Source organism: Hippoglossus hippoglossus, chromosome 10, assembly GCF_009819705.1.
Source record: "Hippoglossus hippoglossus isolate fHipHip1 chromosome 10, fHipHip1.pri, whole genome shotgun sequence".
Classification (NCBI taxonomy): Eukaryota; Metazoa; Chordata; class Actinopteri; order Pleuronectiformes; family Pleuronectidae; genus Hippoglossus; species Hippoglossus hippoglossus.
Genome location: NC_047160.1, coordinates 12965607 through 12986873, shown reverse-complemented (window position 1 = coordinate 12986873; position 21267 = coordinate 12965607). Strand labels below are relative to the sequence as shown.

The following is a 21267-nucleotide window of genomic DNA, read 5'->3' as shown; positions in this document are numbered from 1 at the left end:
ACACACACACACACACACACACACACACACACACACACACACACACACACACACACACACACACACACACACACACACACACACACACACACACACACACACACACACACACACACAGGCGCATATACAAACAGTAACATCCAGAGGACACACATGTTTTATTCACATCTAATGTCGCACACGTTTTCACTTAAGTTTAACGCAAGTTTTGTAAACACTTGTCCTCTACTGAAACACATTCAAGTGTCCATAAATAAGCCACCTCATGAATCAAAAAAGAAAAAATACAGATCAAATTTCCACAAGAGGCCCTTCTTGGCTTCACCCTTTTGGAAAAACAAGTCAAACTTATCTTGACAAGTGCTTGTTTAAAAAAGCATCAGCAAGGCACTGTTTCGTTCAAAGTAGGCCGAGGCTGGACTCATACCCTAATCCTGAGGTACTGAAAAACTAAAACAGTCCCTTTGTAGTGGTTAACTTCCCAAAAAATCAACAAACATCACTAAATCACCACTTCTGCACCTAAATAAACAGGCGGGTGTAACGTCACTGCAGCAAGACGGACAATTATGTCTCCTCACAGCAGTTAGAGGATAAACTAGTGACCATTAAGACTTTTCAGATCCACAGTGGAGGAGTTCATTCTGCCACTGCAGGACCGGTTACCTGCTAACACTTGTTTAGAAGTCCAGGGTGAATGCGTCATTTTTTTATACTGGTTCTGTGTTGGTTTGAAGAAAGAAGTGCTTCATGTTGCTGGTGACAGGAGTTTCCTTGTAGACAGGCTGTTGTTCAAAGTGAATCATTATGATTCGTGATCAGTTCATTTCCACCAGACCTGAAGACAACCAGCGTGAAAATCAAAGATTATCTTTGAGTCCTGGACTGAGTCAAAACCAACACAGTGTAGTTTATGGTCTTTGTCTGGAGGTTACCTGTGGCTGTGTTTTAATCTGTCTCCTCCTCCTGTCCCAGTTTCTGCGGGACAGGCACAGCAGACGTCCCCAACAAACCTCTTCTCACGATGTAGGGACACGAGGGACCACTGGGGATGTCGGCAAAACCTGCAGGATGGAAAGAAAGGGAGATGGAGAGATGAATAAGAGGCTTTGGGACAGTACATGAAGGAAAGACTGAGAAAGCACAAACATCTGGAACCTTTGCTTCTTCTGCTTCTGTAAATTAAAAGGGTCAAAAACTCCCGGCAAAGATTCTTGATTTTGTTTTGTCAAGGCAGAATTTGAACTTTGAATTTGAATCCTCTGCTCTTTGGTTTTGTTCGACAGGAAGGAATTGTCTCTCTATCCCATTAAAACAGCGGTTTGATGGAACATTTTGGGATAGACACCGTCAGACCCACAATAAGATTAAAGGATCGTACCTTTTCTTCCAGATTTAACCGATCTAAGCCAATTTACACGTCTGCGTTTGACTCGATTACACAGGTTCGGCGTACCCACAGACCCTACATCCATGTCTCTGTGGTTGGACAATCACACAGATCTCCCCCTCCTTTGGCCTCAATCAGTTCAACGATCGTACACATCATCTCCGCTGACGTCTTCTCTTTTGTGTGTTGCACTAATTTCCGTAAAACTAACCGTTGGTAAACATATATTAGCTCCAATTTCAGTTGCTCTTGTTAGAATGTACACACAATGTGGAAGAGAAACTTCCACACTGTGTGACAGACAAACTGGTGTTACACGTGGCATCAATTGCACTTCTGTCCGTCCTGGGAGAGGGATCCCTCACATGTGGCTCTCTCTGAGGTTTCTACGTTCTTTCTCCCCCGTTAAAAGTTTTATATTTTTCTCCTTATTCTTGTTGAGGGTTAAGGGCAGAGGATGTCACACCTTGTTAAAGCCCTATGAGACAAATTGTGATTTGTGAATATGGGCTATACACATAAAATTCGATTGATTGATTGATTGATAAATGTTCAAAATGGCGTAGCGTAAATACTTGTGTAGGCTACTGAAATAGATGTACGGAAAAACTGCTAGTCTACATTTATCGAAAGTTGAAAAATCTGCCTTCCAACCACAAAGTAGTTTTAGGACACTTTGAAAACAAGACATTTGTCTTATTTATTTTCCTTTAAGCACAGTTAGCCAACAGAGGACATGTTTTCACTTAAAATAGAGGATAAAATATATCACCATTAAGGTGAGAAAGGTTTTGTATTTAATGTGCATTTCCACAATTTTACACACAACCCAAAGTGATTCAAGCCTGATAGTTTAGACTGTCAGTGTTTCAGCTGGTGAAGTTACCTCTCATGACGACCTCTGGCAGTCCATACGGTTCATACTCTGTGTCGTCAAAGGCAGCCGACAGCTGCGTCCTGTTGCGGCGGATTCTTTCAGCTAAACGGGCCGGGTCAGACGGGATGGGGAAGGAACCTGAAAACAACATCTTGTCTCTTGACTTTGCCCCCTCTGATGATGGGATAAGAGACACGGGAGGTGATTCCACTAAACCTAATTCATCTTTCTCCTCCTTCTCTTCAGTCTGTGTGTAAGCACAGTGAAGTTCAGATGCTGTTGGAGCGCTGCGAGGATACAAGCTCTCCTCTGTTTGACTGCTGACACTCTTCATGTCTGTCCTGGCTGATCTCTCTGAGGAGTCATTGGTTGTGTTTATTTCACTGGTTGTTCTGGAAGTGTTTGGTTTGGCCACTGGATTCTCCGTGGGACACTCTGCTGTTTTGGTTTTAGTTGGTCCTTTGGTGACTTGTTGACCTGTTTTCTCTGAAGACATTTGGATGAGTTCAGAGTCTCTCTTGTCTTTGTGCTGTGATGGACAGGTATCTGACCACTGCACAATGTTTTCTTTCTCCGATTCCTGCATCAAAACACAAAATATACAATTAAAGGCCTAAAGAAAATATGTGGACAAAAATGTACAAACTGAGGAAAAACAGGTATTAGTATTTATGGCTCCTCATTTTCTTTGAAGTTTCCTGGAAATAAACTATTAATTATTCGAAACTTAATTCTCCGGGGGTTACACTTCCAATTAACTTTTTTTTTTTACCACATCTTTTATTTTCTGTATAATTTGCACATTACACAGCTCTTTTACTGCAACTTCCTGGGAAATTATTTGGGATTTACCGAACCTTATTTGGAAAATTAAGCTTTAGTGGAAAAACTAATTCAGTCCTTACTCCTTCTGAAAGTCAAGTAAATCACCTTGTCAGGGTCCTGGTTGTATTCCTGAAGAGCTGCAGTCTGTTTAAATTGAAGGAAACTCTTTGGTTCAGGAACGTTGCTGTGCTGCAGTCTTGGTGTAAAAGGATAAAAAAAAAAAATGTATTTCAAGCAATACATGGTAAGACAGCAAACAGTACATTCATCAAACCGTGCAAATATACCCAATTGTATTGTATAAGTCGTTTCCACATTTTTCATTGTGCGAGTGTGTTACCTGGAGAACAACATGCGGCCTGGCAGTTTGTTGGAGGAGCAGGAGAGGAATAACTCATCCTCTCTGATGACTGTCACATTACTGTTGCTCTCCTGAACCTGAGCAGTCGGAGCCTGGCTCCTGGTCCCTGGTGGGATGTGGGTCATCTCATCAGTCTGTAGCTGCTGTGACTGGGATTGTCGGACAGCAGAGTTTTGGTCCTGGTTGTCTTTGTTGGGAAGGTTTTGGTCAATAGTTGGAGCTGGTTGTGAGGCCAGTCTCCACAGAGTGAGCTCCTCGGTCTGCTGCTGAGTCTCCTCAGATAGAGCCCGAATCTTCATCTGCAGCGCCACCACCTGGACAGGACAGAAAGTACAAGACAGACTGAATGAAACAGACATTCTTAATAAAACTCAAAAAAGAAGAACATGAGTGATAAACAAGTCGATCTTTACACAGTAATTCAGATAAGTTGGAATCATTTAGTTCCAAAACATTTGGTAATACAAAAATTGGATTAATCTTTTACTTTGCTATACCAGAAGTATACGAAATTCAGTTTCCTGAATTAGTGGGAATTAGGTGCTGAATAGTTTTAGGAGAATGTCAGACTTAAATGTATGTATGCAAGCTTCTTAGGTTTCTAACTTGTGATAAAAATAAACACAGTACACTGTCACTACCTTTTGCTCTAGAAGGTTGATCTGAAGACAAGACGCTTCCTCCAGCTCTTCTTCTTCTTCCATTGTTGTTCTTTTTTCTTCCCTTTTTATTTTGTTTTCATTATTCTGCAGTAGTGACTCCTGCCCTTCAGGGGTGATGTTATCTTTCATACTAGGTGGCCTCTGCTCTGTCAAGCAGGGCAGAGCAGCATCTCCTGTGTAATGGCTTTGTTTGACTGGGTCTTCTTGGTTTTCACCGTCTGTCTGTAAAGCCAGGTTTCTGGTCTCTGACATGGTCACGCCTTCTATTCTTTGTTTCAGCAGCTGATTCTCCTGTCGCAGAGCGAGCAGCTCTGACACCACGTCTACTCTGCCTCCATCTCGACTGCTCTCAGTCTCCTCCATCACACAAGCAGAATCAAGATAACTCTCAGTCTTGTCTGAGTCAACAGAAACTGGATGCTGTTCACTTAATGCACGGTCCCCTTCCCTGCTAACAGGTGTTGGTGTTTCTGCATCAGTCTTAGTTTGATCGTCATCTCTCTGTGTAGTAGAATCTCCATCAGCCAGTGACTGTGTAGTGTGAGATATGACAGTACAGTCCAGTTTCTTGTTTGGTTGTTGCTCTGTGGTCTCCATCGACGTCTCATCTCTACTTTCTTCTCTTTGATCGCCATTTCGCACCTTTGTAACTTCTTTTTCAGCCTTGAAAGCTTGCAGCTCTTGCTTATATCGCTGCAGTTCCTCTCCCTGGCTGAGGAGGGCACCCTCCTTCTCCTGTAGCTCAGCTAGAAGGCCTGAGATGTGCTGACTCTGCTTCTCGAAGGCCATGGTCAGCTGCTGAGTCTGACGTGTCACCTGAGAAGAAAAATATATAAGATAGAAACAGTGGAAGAGAGAGAATAACAGGTAATAAAACTACACCCTCTTCACTGCTGTGTTTTGAGAACAGCTACAAGGAACATGGCATCATAAAAAAAAAAAAACTACACTTTTCAGTCACTTACTTCTTTACACAATCAATTGATATGATCTTTTCAGTCTAAAAACCAAATGTCGACCAGGAGAAAAGGAGAATGCATGTAATAAAATCACTGGTATAAATTAAAATTAGCTTCCATGAGAAAACAAGTTATACCTCATTAGCATAGGCAATGATAGATATATGAGGTATGTAATTCCATATCGGCCTTTGGATTGTTGATCAATATATCATTTTTTCTCTGGTTTCTAGTTTTCCTTTTCTCACTGGTTTCTCAGATGCTTTCAGTGATAATCAACAGCGACAACAGTGATGCTGACATTATCTGTAACTTTTGTCTGTAAAATATAATTTCTGTGAGGGAGATCAAAACTTTGAAGCACCACTGAGTGACTTTTCTGCCTCGACAGATTGGGGTGAGCAGGGAAAAATGGGGGGGGGGGGGGGGGGAGGACACAATCACACATGTGCAGTATGAAGGCAGAATGTCTGGTTATAACTAAGGAACAAATCAAGACATTTTATATTTACATGTATATTTGTTCATATTTACCTCTTTGTAAGGCAACTACTCACAGCCCAAGTGTTATAATTTTGTACATAAAACATTTTCTTTGTATTATATAAATATAAGTCGTTTTTCTGTGGCTGGATAAATGAACTATACCGATGTATTATTTACCTGGCTCTGCAGGACCTCCAGTTTAACCTGGCTCTGTTGAGCACGTTGCGTTTCCTTTGCTTTCTCCTTGTGCAAGCGGTTCACCTCTTTTTCCATATCTGGGGAGGTAGACCCACATTTCTGGAGAGGAGAAAGTTCTCCTCTCTGGTCTGACGGTGGAGACCCTGCCAGATACTCTTCCGAGTCAGAGGCCACTTGACCCATTTGTCCTTCATCTGACAGAGGCAAGCGTTCGGGATCTATCACTGTTTGTTCTTCATGAATGAGATCTGCTGTTGCCTGAGATACCAGCATGTTGAGTTGGTTAGTGGACTGACAGAAGAGAAGGTGCTGCTCTGGAGAAGGGAGGAGTTTGTTGTCACAGTGAACAATGTTGGAATTGAGCTCATCATCATGGAGAGTTAGGTACTTCAGCGGGCTGTTGGTTATCAATAGTTTCTCCTCTCCTCCTCTCTCATCTTCTTCTCTGCTGCGCTTCAGTTCTTCCAATTCAGCTTTAAGTTCTGCAAGTTTTGTGCTCAGCTCCTTTTTTTCATCTGTGACCATGTTTGTTTTTTGGTTCCTCTCCTCTTCCTTTCTCTCCTCTCGTTCTAAAGCCAGCTGGGCTTTTACCTCCGCTAGCTGCTTCTTCAGCTGCATATTAAGTTCTATCATTTCACTCTCTCTGTCTTCTAATTCTTTGTTTTTCTCCTCCTCCTGCTCCTCTCTCTCGTTCTTTTTACTCTCCTCCTTTCTGCTCTTCACCTCTGTCTCCAAAGCAGCCACAGTGTTCCTCAACCTCTCTGTCTCAGTCCTTTCACTCTCCAGCTGAGTCCTCCATTCCTTTTCCTGCTCCCCCTTCTCCACAGCCTGGCTGGAATGTTTGCAGCTGAGCTGTTTGAGCCGGGTCCTGGCCTCTGCCTCAGCCCTGCGTTGGACTTCCAGGTCCTCCAATCTTTTCTGGAGTTCTTCGCGCACATCATTTATCTCTGATCGCAGCATGGTGTTAATTCTCTGGAGGTCTTCAGAGGCCTTGGCCTGCTCTGGCTTTTCAGAAACATCCACAGAGGCGTTGGTGGACATACAGAGTACAGGATCAAAGCCGGAGTGCTTCTGTGTTCCAGAGCTGTCACACTCTACCGCTTTATTCCTCCTCATGTTCCCTTCTTCCTTACTTTTCCTCCTGAGTCCTTCCCTTTGTAAACTCTCAGACTCTGAGGAGATGACGGCAGTGATGTGTTCAGAGTCGATGCCTTCACCTGGCTCTCTGTCAGAGGGGTAACATGCTGTGATCTCTGGTCTTTTCTCATCCATGCTCTCCTCCTCCTCCTCCTTTCGTTCGGCTCTTACGGTAGTGGTTGTCCTCTTGGTGTGAGTTGACATTCGAGAATGAGGAGCGTGAGAGGGCTGAGGGGAGAAACTCTGTCCAACCGGGCAAAACTGAACAGTTTGTGGAGGAGGTGCTGGTGCAGCTTTTTGCTCTGGATTTCAAAAGGAAAGAAAAACAAACAGAAGGAAAAAAATGACAATTTCTAATAAACCACACATGAACTTAGAAATAAAAGCCTGGATATAGATCTGCCTTTTTAATAAAATGAATGCATCACTAGATTAGTTTATAGTATTTTGTGAAAATGATGAACCATGAACCAGCAGGAGGCAGCACTGAGGTCAGAGACTGATGCATTTGTGTAGAATTAACATAGCATGAACTGTGAATGATCAACAGGGAGTCGACCAGAGTCCTGGTTCAAACCCCTGGGTCAGCAATTATTTTCCCAAGACAGTGAAAATGATCTTAAATGTGTGTCTTTCAATAACGTATTCAATTATTATTAACAATATCAGTGTGCATCTCATGATTGATGGATTTGTCTTCTCTCCTCACCCTGCAGGTCTTTGAGGAGACGCAGGGCGTCTGCTCTCTCCTCTGCCAGTCTCCTCCCCTCCTCCTCCAGATCTCGCTCTCTCTTCCTGCTCTGCTCCAGACTCACCACCACACCCTCCGCCTCACGCAACGCTTCCTAATGAGAGGAGGGAAAAAATTGGGTGGATTAAACACAATCACAATTTCCATTGTAAGGACTGAAGTTGGAGTCGTCAGTTCTCAGCTAAAGCTTATCCATATACAATGGCCTCTTAAATGTTGCACAAATAGTAAATGTCATATATGAATAGTATATTTGTCTGTTGACTTTAAAGCATCTACATCTGCTTTTATTAAACTGTCCAGTTCAAACACCTTTAATTTCTTACACTTGGACATAAATAACTAAATACGAAATGTGTCTAAATTATTAGTTTTAATATTTGCACCTGTATCTGTGCAGCTCTTAACACCATGTGATGTCGAAAGCTGGTACACACGTAATCAGCTCCCACTAACAAATGACTCAACTTAGCTTTTTGACTGATTAACTTCCTCTGCAGTGTGTTGGCATCAAGCTTTGGTCTTTTAAATCAATTTGAGCATTTTAGAATTTCTGATGTATAAGGTCACAAGCTTTTCTTATGTGCAAGTTCATCCAGATTCAGCATTTCAGTACAGTCGGATATGAAGTGATTCTTGTCAAAGTGACTGGTGGGGGAAATGGTTAAAAAACTAGGCTCTTAAGCTTTCCTGGTTTTCTCTCAATGCAACGTCTTTAATAAATTATCAGAAAGCAGCTGGATACTCAAATAAGCCACTTATTGTCTAAGACTGACATATGACACATTGAGGTGTTTTTAAAAATTTACAGAGTTCATTAAAACCCACTGTCCAGGTAATGAATAATTGATGCATGCAGAAAGGACCATCACTAGAGTGTGTGTATGTGTGTGTGTGTGTGTGTGTGTGTGTGTGTGTATGTGTGCGTATGTGTCGGGGGGGAGGGATGTTTTACCGTTAGTTTGGCTTGTGTCTGTGTTTCTTTTCTCTGGCTCTCCAGCAGCTGTCCCTCTGTCCACTTCAGTTTCTCCTTCAGAGTCTCCAACTCTTTGTCCAGTGCTTGTTTCTGTAGAGACAGCTGATGGAGAAAATAATAAATCGGCAGCTGCTAGAAAACATGAAAAACCAAAACCAAAAGATAACTGGAGGGAAAGGACGTGAGAAAAAAAAAGATCAAGTCAGGGGTAAAAGAAAAAATAAAGACTCAATAGCTGCTATTGCAGGTGTAGGAATCAGGACCAGCGAAGGGAATGGGAGGCAGGAGAGCGATCAGGGATCAATAGCGAGCATACGCTGTGTCCAATGTATTGTCTACATCTCTGGGGAAACTAATGAAGACTTAAGCTGATCGGCTTCCCACCAGTGCTGATATTAAGTACAATCCAATTAAAGCTCACACATTATAATTTTTAATCCAAACAAACCCTTTGTTACTGTCATGCTTCGGTCACGTCATGTTTACAACTCACTGCTGTAAACATTAGGTCATGTTTTTGTGATGGTCATAAATCAGACAACATCCGCTACTAGATTGTTCTACGATGTCAATTTTCCAAATAATTCTAAGAAAGCTCAGAACAGCCAATTTGGAAATTAATGCAATTTTATGTCATAAATAGTTTAACTTACTAATTTCCTCAGGCACGAAAGTCATAATTATAGAGAGAAATAGCAGGAACTGTTTATCTTTTCACTTATTTTCTTCAAAAACTAAATTCTCATTAATTATGCCTGCAAACAAATCAGATAAGTGGATTATTTTTAAATGTTTCATCAAGTCTATTTACTGCATACAAATATTTAGAGATTCTATAAAATTATTGAGATTGTATTGGTTACTCATCACTGAAACTGCATGCACAAGCAAAGAATACAATATACTCCATGAAAAGGCAGAGCAAAATATTCACATGAGTTGAATTAAATCTACTATCAGAAGCTACGATTACATTAAACCCAAACTGTGCCTCTATTGTGTGTTTACTCTATGTGGCCTTATCAGATATAACAAGATAACATCTGTGTGGTTTACAAAGTGCTTACAGTGAGGTGTTAAGGGACAATGTGGGTCGAATGAAAGGTCATTGCTAAGAGTTTTTACAAAATGTCTAATAGTGTAGGAATGAAGGTCAAGCAAATGCTATGTTTGTTAGTGGTAAGAGGCTCACCCTTGTTCAGAGATTTAAAATCGGTTTTACTGTTCTGCCGATAAATAATACCAAACTCCACCAGGTAAAAGAAATCGAAATAAGAAAAAAGACAAAAATACAACACTGTCTTTAACCATAAACACACTCCTCCTCTACATTCATGCAACTCGCCTCAAACACACACCTTTGCACAAATGTTCAAACCCTCTTCACCCTCATCCAGTAGCCATGCCTTCACGCCTCACTCGATTAGAACAGATTATTCCTCACACACAAGTTACGAGCTATGAGTTTTATTTTCATGCTTCACCGACCAAAGCATTCTGCATCGTCAAACACAGTCACACTGTCATTACCTTCGCTGCTCAACCTTTCCACTGGAGAGAAATCGAGAGGAGAGGAGGGCGAGGCGGACAAAAGAGCAGGTGGGGGAGAAAAAAAAGAAACACAGAGCGCAAGAGAGTGAAACAAAGAGTGAGAGAAAACCACAAGGGCAAGAAGCAAGCGTGTGAGAAGAAGTCAGAGACGTTATTATTACTGACGTTTGGTACAAATAATACAAGTCCGGGGAGAAAGGGCGAGGGAGAGAGGAGAGGGGATGGCGACAGACAGTAGGAAAGAGAAACAGGAAATAGATGAAAAAACAGATATATAACCTCAAATATCAACAATATGTACAGAACAAAATGTTGGTCCTTAATTTCCAGTGTTTTTACAAATTGGATTTTAAACTAATCTTATCTTATCTTGGTAAATCCATTAGTAGGAAAATGCTATCAGAAGGATTGTTTGCCTTGTCCATGTGTTTGATTGTGAGCAAACGTAGGTGTGATAATTTACCTTGTCATTCTGAGCCTGCAGGGCATTGTGGAGCGTCCTGGCCTGCTGCAGCTCCTGGTTGAGCTTATTCACATCCTGCTGATGCTGCTTTTCAAGCCACTGCCTCTCTTTCTGAAGCTCCAACATGTCCTGAAGGCAACACACAAGCATCTCTGAATGTGAGCTGCTATCTTCAACTGTAATGTGGAACAAGGATGAAATCAAACTAAAAGTAATCAGAAGTTTTCCCTCGCCTCCTTCAGTTTCCCCATGTGTCTATCATCCATCTGTCCCTGTCTCACCTTCTGATGTTGTTTCTCCATGTCCTTGGTGCGCTGTTGGTGTTGCAGTCGGATGCTCTCTGCATTTTGCCTTTGACAACGAAGCTCCTCTTGTAACTGCTTCTGCCTTTGCTCAGCTCCTGATGCCTGCCACACAAAAAAAACACAACACACACTCTTTAATACTGACAATAAGACAACCTTAAGGTGTCATTATCTTTGATACCACTATGGGCTTTGAGTGCGTACTACAGGTATTGATATAGATATTGGAATTACTGCACAGAAATAAGTCATATATTCAACTACTCCACTCTGCCACAGTGTTAAAACTAGTTAGTGGTTTTATGTTGTGGCTTATCTATGTTTTACTGTGATGTCTTTCACTGTTTTTAACTTTGTCTAACTTGTACATCAGGAAAGCATTAACATTTTAAGAACTAATTGTAGCTAATAATCAGAGAATTATTGGTAGAAATGCATCCTCTCCCCTTCTCTCCACAGCATTCTAGACTGTTTGCCAAAAGGTTAGATTTCAGAAAATATTTGCTTGATTGTTTTACATCACATAAACAAGTTTTCACATGTTCAATGTTTGTGATAATAACAGACTGAGTCACAAGTAAAATGAAACAAACATGTTTGTCATTTTAAGTGAGGTCAAAGATCATTGTTTTGACAAATGAGGCCAACGCCCATTTTGTGCCAAAAATAGCAGGGCCTCAGGAAAATTAGGACTAGTATGAAACATATTTGTTTTCAGTAGCAGTAGCAACCCCAGCAGCAGTATCAGTAGCACCAGTAGTGTGGTTTTTACCCGTTCACTCTCCTGGGTGATGCGTGTGTGCACCAGACTGAGCTCATCTCGAGCTTTCTGCAGGCTGATCTCCCTGGAAGTGACGTCTTTCTTGCTTTGCACCAGGTCGCTCTGAATGGACTTCAACGTCCTGGTCTTCACAGAGAGCTCCTCCTCCAGACATGACACACGGCTCTTTATCTCTGACAAAGATACTGCTGTATGGAGCAAACACACAGACTTAGTGGTTAACAAGCTGATAGAAAAAACAAGTACCCCCCAAAAAACCCTTGAATTACACCACTGAGAGTTATTTAGTTAGGAAACAGTTGAACAACTAACACTGATATTATCAGCTAGAGTTGGTTGATTTCTTACAGCTGACCACCAACAGCAACACACAGTTGGAGTCATGACAAATAAGGTCAATCCATACAGACTGATTCACTGACAGCTGCTGATTACAAAGCGAGGGATGAAATCAATTTCCTGACTGTCCAATATGTTGTCTTGTATAGTTTTCCTGTTGCTCAATTACACACACACACACACCCCATACAGAACTTCTGCAGGTAACTTAAAAAATGACCCTGTTTTTGTTTTTATCTTTTCCACGTTTTTATATTTACCACAAAATCCCATTAAAATGAAATGTTAAAAAAACATAACTAAAGCAAACACTGCCATGCCCCTCTCCCTCTGTGTCCTAGCAGCAAAAAGAAACATTTTGTTACAGGATGAACTGATCCCATCCTCCACACACACACACACACACACACACACACACACACACACACACACACACACACACACACACACACACACACACACACACACACACACACACACACACACACACACACACACACACACACACACACACACACACACACACACAGAGAGTTAAATGTAGTAAGAGCCACTCTACAGTGGATCCAGCAGGAGTCTCCAGCTGAGCCAGTGCTTTCTACACAGCCTCTTATGTAACCCGTGCTGTTGACGTTATACAAAGTACATAACATTCGGGATGATTACATTGCTTTACTTAGGGTGACCTTGCAGCTGTGGTCTCACCAAGAACTGGAAACCTTAAATTAAAACAGATGAAATGTCATCACTATTTTGTCTCTTATTGCTCAACCCAAGAACGCAACAAAAACTGCACTCCAGTCAGATTACTCAAAAACTGTCAGTATATTAGTCCTAATCGAGAAATATTTGCTAAAACTTATGTCGAGCTGTTTACTGAGTGTTTTTTGTAAAAAGAAAGTGAAATCAGAATTTGGCTAATAGGCAATAGTCATCAACAAAGTATTCTAACTAGAACTTGCTGGTCATAAATACAAATTTAAGACCATGTGCATTTGAGCCTTTGCTGCTTTGACTCAGACTCTGGAACAACACAACAATTGGTCAACAATTTTAACTTTACTGAGGTAAAAGGATAGCAAGGGCTGCAACTAATGATTCATTTCATTATCAATTATTCTGCATATTATTTTCTCAATTAATTACACATAAACTCTTTGAAACCAAAGAATATTATATTTACTGTTACTGTTACTGAAAGAAAAACCGCAAATGAACATATTTGAGAACATGGAGCCATCGCATATTTGCTTTTTAGTCCTGATGTAAGATTCAAGCTGCCAGGCTGAGATGTGTGTGTTTATTTTCAAACTGCAGATGGGCAAAACCCATTGGTGCCCTGTAACCAAGGTGTCATTATGTGGCATCCACACTCACTGTCGCTCTCTGTCCTGTGGTCCTTCTCGTTCCCACAAAGCCCCACTGCCAACTGGCCTTGAGTGATGACATCAGTGCAGGGCGTCTGGGGAGAGGTCTGGGATTGTCTCCTGTTTGTTGGCCTGGTGTCATCCCGTTCCCACGGAAACACAGCCGAGGGAGTGGAGAAGGACTCCGATTGGTCAGACGGGTGGCGGTGGGGTGTGCTCCTGTGCTGTTGTCTTGGCAGTGAAGTTGTGGGCATGTCTGAGAACTGGAGCTGCTGCTAAAGGGGGAGAGAAGAATTAGATAAAAAAGAAAATGTGAGTCTGAACATCTTAGCGAATTTACAACAGGGATCCTGGACTCAAGTTCTAAAACAAGATTTTATTGAAAAATGACTAGAGCAGGGTTGGGTGACGTCTGACCTCTGGACCATATATGGCTCAAGAGACAATTTGATACATCCAGTGAGACAACTCAAAATACATGAAACAAATAAGTAAAATAATGAAAACAAGTGAGTTTATCTCGAGAAACTCAGATTACTTGCCAAAAGATATCCAAAAACTTTGATGAACACTCCAACAAATTCTCAGTAAACATAGTTGAGGATATTTTAGTTTGATTTATATGCTGGCACTTACTCGGATGTGCTTGCTCTGTGCTTCATCTCGATGTCCCAGCTTCTCCTCTTCCTTTCTGCTCCCTACAGGCCAACAACACAACATATGCATTGGACTTACAATACCAATCACTAATGCTGAACAGAAACATCAGCAGCAAATAACCGAAGTGGTTTACTGACATGGGAGCAAAGAAAAATTCATCAGTCCCCAGAGAGTGAAAAGCTGGGAAAGGATAGGGGATGAGGGAGTTTATTTACAACACATATGTTCCCTTGGGAGTCTTGTGGTTTTATGTTTAATTTTCCAAACTATGCAGGGCCTTAATAACAAGATAAAGACAAATGGATACGGGAGAATAAACATGGGAGTCATAAAGTTACAGGGACGTACCATTATGTTCCCAGGGTGAGGATGTATTCCAGCAGGGAGTAGAAAACAGAGTGGTGTCTGCCGACCTGCTGCTGTTCTGCAGCTTCTCAAGCTCTGCCTCCAACCTGCCAGAAAGACAAACAACAACGGTCCAATGAAAGAGATGAAGGATTTGTCTTTTATTAAGGCACAATAAAGCTTGTATAACAACTGAGAATGATTACAGTTTCATGCTATCTAAAAATGTAGGCAAGGAAATACAAAAGAAAACAATGGGCCTATTTTATTTTCATTCTGCAAACAGTAGCCTCCATTTATCATCAATTATTATTTACATTAGGAACAGACTTATCTTAGTTTTATACTAATGATGCTAAATCACAATGCTAATCTGTTCCTTTCACTGCTCTACTATAATAGCTTGGATTTACTGGACATCATCAGTTGGGTTGATGTCAATATTGTTAATGTTATCCATTTGCCTTTTGCAGGGAATTCATATTATTTCTCAGATGTTTAAATTTAAATTGTAAACTCTTCTTAATGAGAATGCAAAACGCCTTAAATAAAACACAACAGACGGAGAAGTTCATTGTCTCAGATGATTTCCTGTGGCGCTAACCTTTTGACCTCCTGGGTGAGTTTGTTGTTGAGGGTGCGGGCGGAATCTAGCTGGCCCTCAAAAGAGCAGACTTGTGCCTGCTTGGTCTGCAGCTCCTGGGCCAGGCACTCGCTGCTGATCACTGCTGTCTTGGCCTCCTCACGAACATTCTGGAGCTGCCTCTGCACAGAGTGGAGCTCCCCGCGCACCTCGTCATACTAATGAGGGGAGGGGAGGTGCACACGTTAGGATATCAAAAACGGAAAACAACAAATCCTGTGAGAGACGACTGGCTATGACAGTATATGGCTGAATCATACATCTTGTCAAGTACAACTCATTTACTTATTAAAGATCGCCTCTGAACTGCGTTATCACTGAATGCTCATACACTTGTTACCATCTTTTAATGGACAGATAGAAAATAGATAAAAATAACTAAGTGTCACACCAAGTTACGTCTGGGTTTTATATTGAAACCAGGGTGTGGCCGATTGAGGGCACACTATACTTTAGTAGTATGCAACATAATCTTTTAATAGACACAGCCAAACAGACTTTATCTGGCTTGACAACAATATAAACTTAGATAAGAGAAATATGAGAAATAGGCCAACAACACACTATGTGACAACCAACTCTGAAGCATTGTATCCAGATTAGTTAGTACCTTATAAACTAAACTTCCACACTTCTGTCTAAATCATGGACTGTATATAAAGACGGATGACACGTCTTCAGTTTGTCCCACGATCCAGAAATGAAGCCAAAATAACTCAGATACAGCTGCAGCCACCTTGCACCTATTAAGTTATATGGAGCCGGCGCAGTAGCATTCGAGGGATGAAGTAGTGAGGTCACGGCTATCTCTGCTGTCAATCATGATGTTTCACCCTGTTTTCATAGCATCATAAACTAATTAAAACCAAATTCACAGGAACAAACATCAATGTGATAAGAACTACCTAAATGAAAAAAAATCTCTTTGTCGTCCATCTTTATTTTCAGTATTTGGTCAAAATCAATCACACTCTTGAGTCAGCGCCTCTGTTTGTTTGTTTTTATACTCATTTGTCACAATGACACATTTTGCAGAGAACATCGAAAGGTTGAACGGTAAAATGGTTCCCCACACTTGACCTGATATAACCAACGTGGCTGATTTTACCTTTAGAGTCTGTTTTTCAAGGTTAGTCTGGATGTTGTCCAACTGCAGCTGTTTCTGCTTGGTCTCTCTTGACAGTCGATCTTGTTGGACCTGCAGCTCCTTCACCTTTTGCAGGACCCGTCCAGACAGGCCCACTGTCCAGTCCTCCTCAGCCCAACTCATCTCTCTCTGTCTGGGTTTGACAAGATTGGAAGACAACATCAGCACAAAAAAAAAACTCAAATACAAATTCATTTTTACTTTAAATATTTTGTTTGCCTGGATTATAAAACAATCTGAAAGTATTTTCTTTCTAATCTAAAAGCCCTGGGTTCAGAGGGCTGGAAATGTAGCCCAGGAAATGTGCCAGCTGACCTGTCCTATTGCTGCTTGACATATCCAGAAGGAGCCATGGGAGCCAGTGGGAGGAGTGAAGAAACCAGCGACTCACACAGTCTGAAACAAAGAGGAAGTACAGGCCTGACAAATAAGGACTGCAGGTAGGTTGGGACAGAGGATCCAATCCATACCACACTTATTCAAACACGTTTCATCTGTGCCTGTGTCTCCTGTCTCGAATATGTTATGCTGCTATGGCTTTGATCCCTGGAGGAGACGCTGGTTGTCACCGCTGGGCAGCTTGAACTCATTTTTCCAACACAAGTCGTCTGCAATGTTCAAACAGCACTTCAAGTTGATCATAAATCCCTTCTCTCTCTCATAGTCCTGCAATAACAGCGACATATAAACATAAAACCAAACATTTATACTCAATACATCACATCTGACAACTGCCTGCAAACGCTGCATTTACCAGCTCTTTGTATAATGCAGGTAAACAATGTATACACTATATCCACACATACTGTATACGCGGTGGTAAGAGGGAGTGTGTCAGGTTATGAAAAGCTGATCGAAAAGGAGAGCCTAGCCAAACCTGTACAGGTTGATTCTGAACCTTGTTTTGATTTGCATTCCAGTCTCAAGGCTATTAACAGCCTACAGTCAGACAGTTTCCACCATAGCTCACAGGTTGTGACACTTTGTTTACCTGCCACTGGAAACAACAGGTTCAAATACTAACCTGAACGGACACATCTATTAGTGAAATATACAACACAAACCTAGAGCGGTGAAAAGAGACCTTAGTGGAGGGATTTCTTCCAAGTGAGTGATTTCCTGAAGCTGACATGTTGAGCCTTGTATTCATGAGAACGAGATCCTGGTTTAAAAGCTTCATTTGGTTTTATACAGGCTGCAACAATCAGTTGTTTTTAATAATTTACCCATAATTCTCATCATTCATTAAGCTGTAGTTTAATGTGAAAATAATACCTCCGCAATTTCTCAGAGTCCGAGGTAACATCTCAAATTTGGTTATGTTGTCTGGATAACAGTCTGAAACACACACCTATTGAATTTACGATGGTGCAACGAAGAGAAAAGTAGTAAATCCTCACATTAATGAGAAGGATGGAGCAAATTATTTTAGGCATGTTTCCTGGTAAACCAACTTTGAAATTAAGCGTTTAATTATAATTTTCTGTCATGAACTAATCACTTCAGCTCTATTTATTGTTATTTATCAGACTTCAATAGAACAATCTCCTGTATCTGTAACCAGGACTGTCCCTGATGGCTTCACAGGCCACAGCCATTTGTCAAGCTGGAGACATGTTGGCTTCTCCTCTGACCTCGTGGTCTAGACACATATTGTGTACTTGCAACATCAGTGGTTTGACTCCAGCTGGAGACCTATGTTGAATGTCATCCCCCCTGCAGCTCTCACCCTGTGTTTCCTATTTATATCTTCTACTAAATGTCGTTTGGACAAAGTTGGAGACAGACATGTGTGACAACAGTCCCCAAATGAATCATATGCAACAAATAGTGTTTGCTCCAAGAAGCAGACAAAGAAGATGGTTTAACAGACACCAAAATAACCACATCATAAACCACAGCAGCTGTGTGACATATGCTCAATAGGCAAACATTAACATAGGGCTGAGCAATAAAACAGTATAATTATCATCAAATGCACAAAGAGGAGACATAATTGTTCTACCTCGGAAAATGTTTTGCTGTTAATTAAATGTTTGTCATTCTGTGCTCAAAAAGAAGAGTTTAAAACCACAACCTTCACTCAGGAGCATTAATCAATCTTTAAACTTAAAAATAATAACACATGTATCATGATTATTATTGATATCGCCTGATTTAAATGATTTCTTATCTTGATAAAGCCTAAGTGTTGACCATGTCATCCAGCCCAACTAAGACCTTAAAATGGCTAAATGACTCATAGAAGTAATAAATAGTGTTTTGTTCCAAGAAGAAGACAAGGTGGAAGGATTGTCTCTGACAGCCAGATCACCACATCATAAACAACAACAGCTGGACGACGTTGCTCAATAACACCAGACCACATGAAACGACATGTTGGTGTGTGCACACTGTGTGGAAAACCATCTGAGAGCTCAGCCTTATTTGACACCTCCATGAATGAGGGAAGCTGCTCATCTTCCAGAGCTACATGGACGAGTTGATCCATTGGCTGATAGACAGCGTGGATCCAGAGGCTGGCCAGTGTTCAGTGTGATCACGAGGTTCAAACAAAACAAAAGACAACTCACATCAGCCATAGAACAGAAACGTCCGTTAAACGTCCCCCACGAACAGTGTCAGTGCCAGAGCCACAGCTGCTGCCCGCCTGGGACTCCTCTGTCTGTGGGCAGCAACTGACCAAGTGACAACTAACTTAGCCGTGTAGCTACAAGCTAACCCAGACGCCACTTGGAGCTAACCCAGCTCTAAAGCTACTTACCGACACTGGGAGGCGGCTACAAAGAGCCGCCAACTGCCGGGCGGGTTCCCGCGGGCTGACAGCGGGGACGGAGCTCTGATACCGCGGGTTTAAACCTCCAGCACTCACCCGGTGTTCACTACCGACAGAGTGAGTTTGAACAGAACCGATATAGTGACTGACGTTCACTGACACTGTCTCATTTCTGACCTGATTCTGACCGTGTGTCTTTGGCACGAGGCGGGGCGGGAGCTGGTGACGTAGCACGATGTTTTGGGCTGGGCTGAGGCTGGAGGAGCACGCGATGAACCTCTGATGACCTCTAGTGACAAATCACACTAACACACACCTCTCCTGTTTCACTGGCACGACACGTTACTTTACTTTACTTTACTTTACTTTACTTTACTTTACTTTACTAAACTTTACTTTACTTTACTAAACTTTATTTTATTTTACTTAATTTTCTTTTTCATTTTGAATTATAGGATTTATATTATTATTATCATCATTATCATTTCCACTATCATAATAATAATAATAATAATGATTAGTGGTGGTAGTAGTAGTAGTGGTAGTAGTAGCAGTAGAAGTAGTAGTAGTAGTAGTAATACAACAACAACAGAATTTGATCACCAAACCCTTTTCCTAAATAGAATTTTATAAAATTGAAAGTGAAAGTGATAGAAACACATTCGGCAATAGGAAAGTGTTATATGATTTTAAAGATACCGTATAAAAACTGCACTAAAACATATATAATATTCTTAAACTAATTCCAACGATAATAATAATAATAAAAGATTAACATATTTCACACTTCACAGGGTCTATGTACATAAATAATGTGCAGAATTGAGCAAGACACAGCTTCATCCCTGACCAGTGAACACACAATTATGAATCTACTTTCCAGACACTAGAAACAGTGACTGGCCAACAAACTTCACCATCACAACTGAGCTGGGTCGATGACACTAACACATGGATGCCCGAATACATTAATATTGTGATGTAAAATACAACATTTAAAACATTTTCAAGAGAAAATTGGTAGATGTAAACGCGACATTACAAATGCATGTCATTACAAATTTTGAGTGCGGATTCCCGCAAGGTTGTATTTTGGGTCCTTGGGTCTTCATAATGTATATGATTAATTGTGCTCTACTAATGTATACACACACACACACGCACACACACACACACATATATATATATATATATATATATATATTGGCAGGGTATTATCTCATCTTCTCTAGCTAATGCACTTCAGCTCCCAATTCTAGTGTTGCAGTTCAACATATCATTATTATACTAAAAAGAGTCAAAAGTACAGTATTTGCCTCTGAAAAGTAATGGAGTCCAAAGTAAATGAATATTAAATATTTTCAAAGATTGTACAAGTACCTAACTACCCTTAATACTAAATGTATGTAGTTATATTTCACTACTTCACTACGTCGACTGTGTCATTTTAAGAGTTTGGAGGCTGAGCTGAAAAAGTTTTATCGTTCAGCAGAACCATAAATAAATCTATTTTTGAGTCTAAAGTTGATTACATCAGAGTGCGTCTCATTCTAAAGCCTTAAAAAGATGGCTCCTCTGCACCTTGTCTCTTGAATTATATGATGAGGGAAGCTTGGGACATGTAATCATATTCACTCTGACACTTTGTGACTGTGCGTTTGACTGGTGTTGGAGGAAAACAGCAGAAGAAATCCTTGATGGTTTATTGTACCTGGTTACATGCAGCAACAGCCATGTTGAGTCATAGTATTTTTAATCAAAGTAAAAACAACTCCAGTCAAACAACCCTGGTTAAATGTCACAGTCACATACAGCCGTTCCCATTACAGCAGTAACAGCACCCACTGTAGGCAACTGTAATTAGATTATAATCATTTTCCAGGTAGCCTATGGATTTGGTTGTAATCTGGGATTTGGTTGCTCAGTGCTGAGTGGTGCGGAAACCCAGGAACTAGCCTGTGGTCACTCTGCATACGATACCATGTGCACACATATACCATATGCATGGGAAGCACACTGCTAACACCTGAGAGTTATTAAGTGTGAGAACAAGGGATTATTTGGGTGGTTGTGTAATATTAATGCTTGACCATAACAGTTTGATAATTACAGGTGTACATGAAGGATTATCGTCTGCAGAGTATTTTTCAATATGTTATTTTAAAGGACTGAGCTGCGTGTGAAAGCAGTAGCCCAACAGGCTGAAACCAGAAAGCACACTGGTCAAACTTTAATGAAGGCCCACTCTGAGGTATCTTTGAGCTGAAC

General features: G+C 41.1%; 1 protein-coding gene across 1 annotated transcript; it reads right to left on the bottom strand.

Moving 5' to 3' along the window:
- Positions 1–106: 106 nt before the first annotated feature.
- Positions 107–19207, bottom strand: si:dkeyp-115e12.6 (centromere protein F). The gene is made up of 18 exons (XM_034598634.1): positions 18988–19207; positions 16185–16361; positions 15038–15234; positions 14437–14540; positions 14065–14126; positions 13439–13703; positions 11714–11910; positions 10918–11043; positions 10637–10765; positions 8602–8724; positions 7605–7740; positions 5738–7197; positions 4095–4931; positions 3433–3767; positions 3198–3288; positions 2277–2847; positions 936–1064; positions 107–849 (listed from the first exon to the last, which is right to left on the bottom strand). The coding sequence occupies exons 2-17, from the start codon at positions 16344–16346 to the stop codon at positions 949–951; spliced, it is 4911 nt and encodes a 1636-aa protein (XP_034454525.1). The 5' UTR covers positions 16347–16361; positions 18988–19207; the 3' UTR covers positions 107–849; positions 936–948.
- Positions 19208–21267: the final 2060 nt, after the last annotated feature.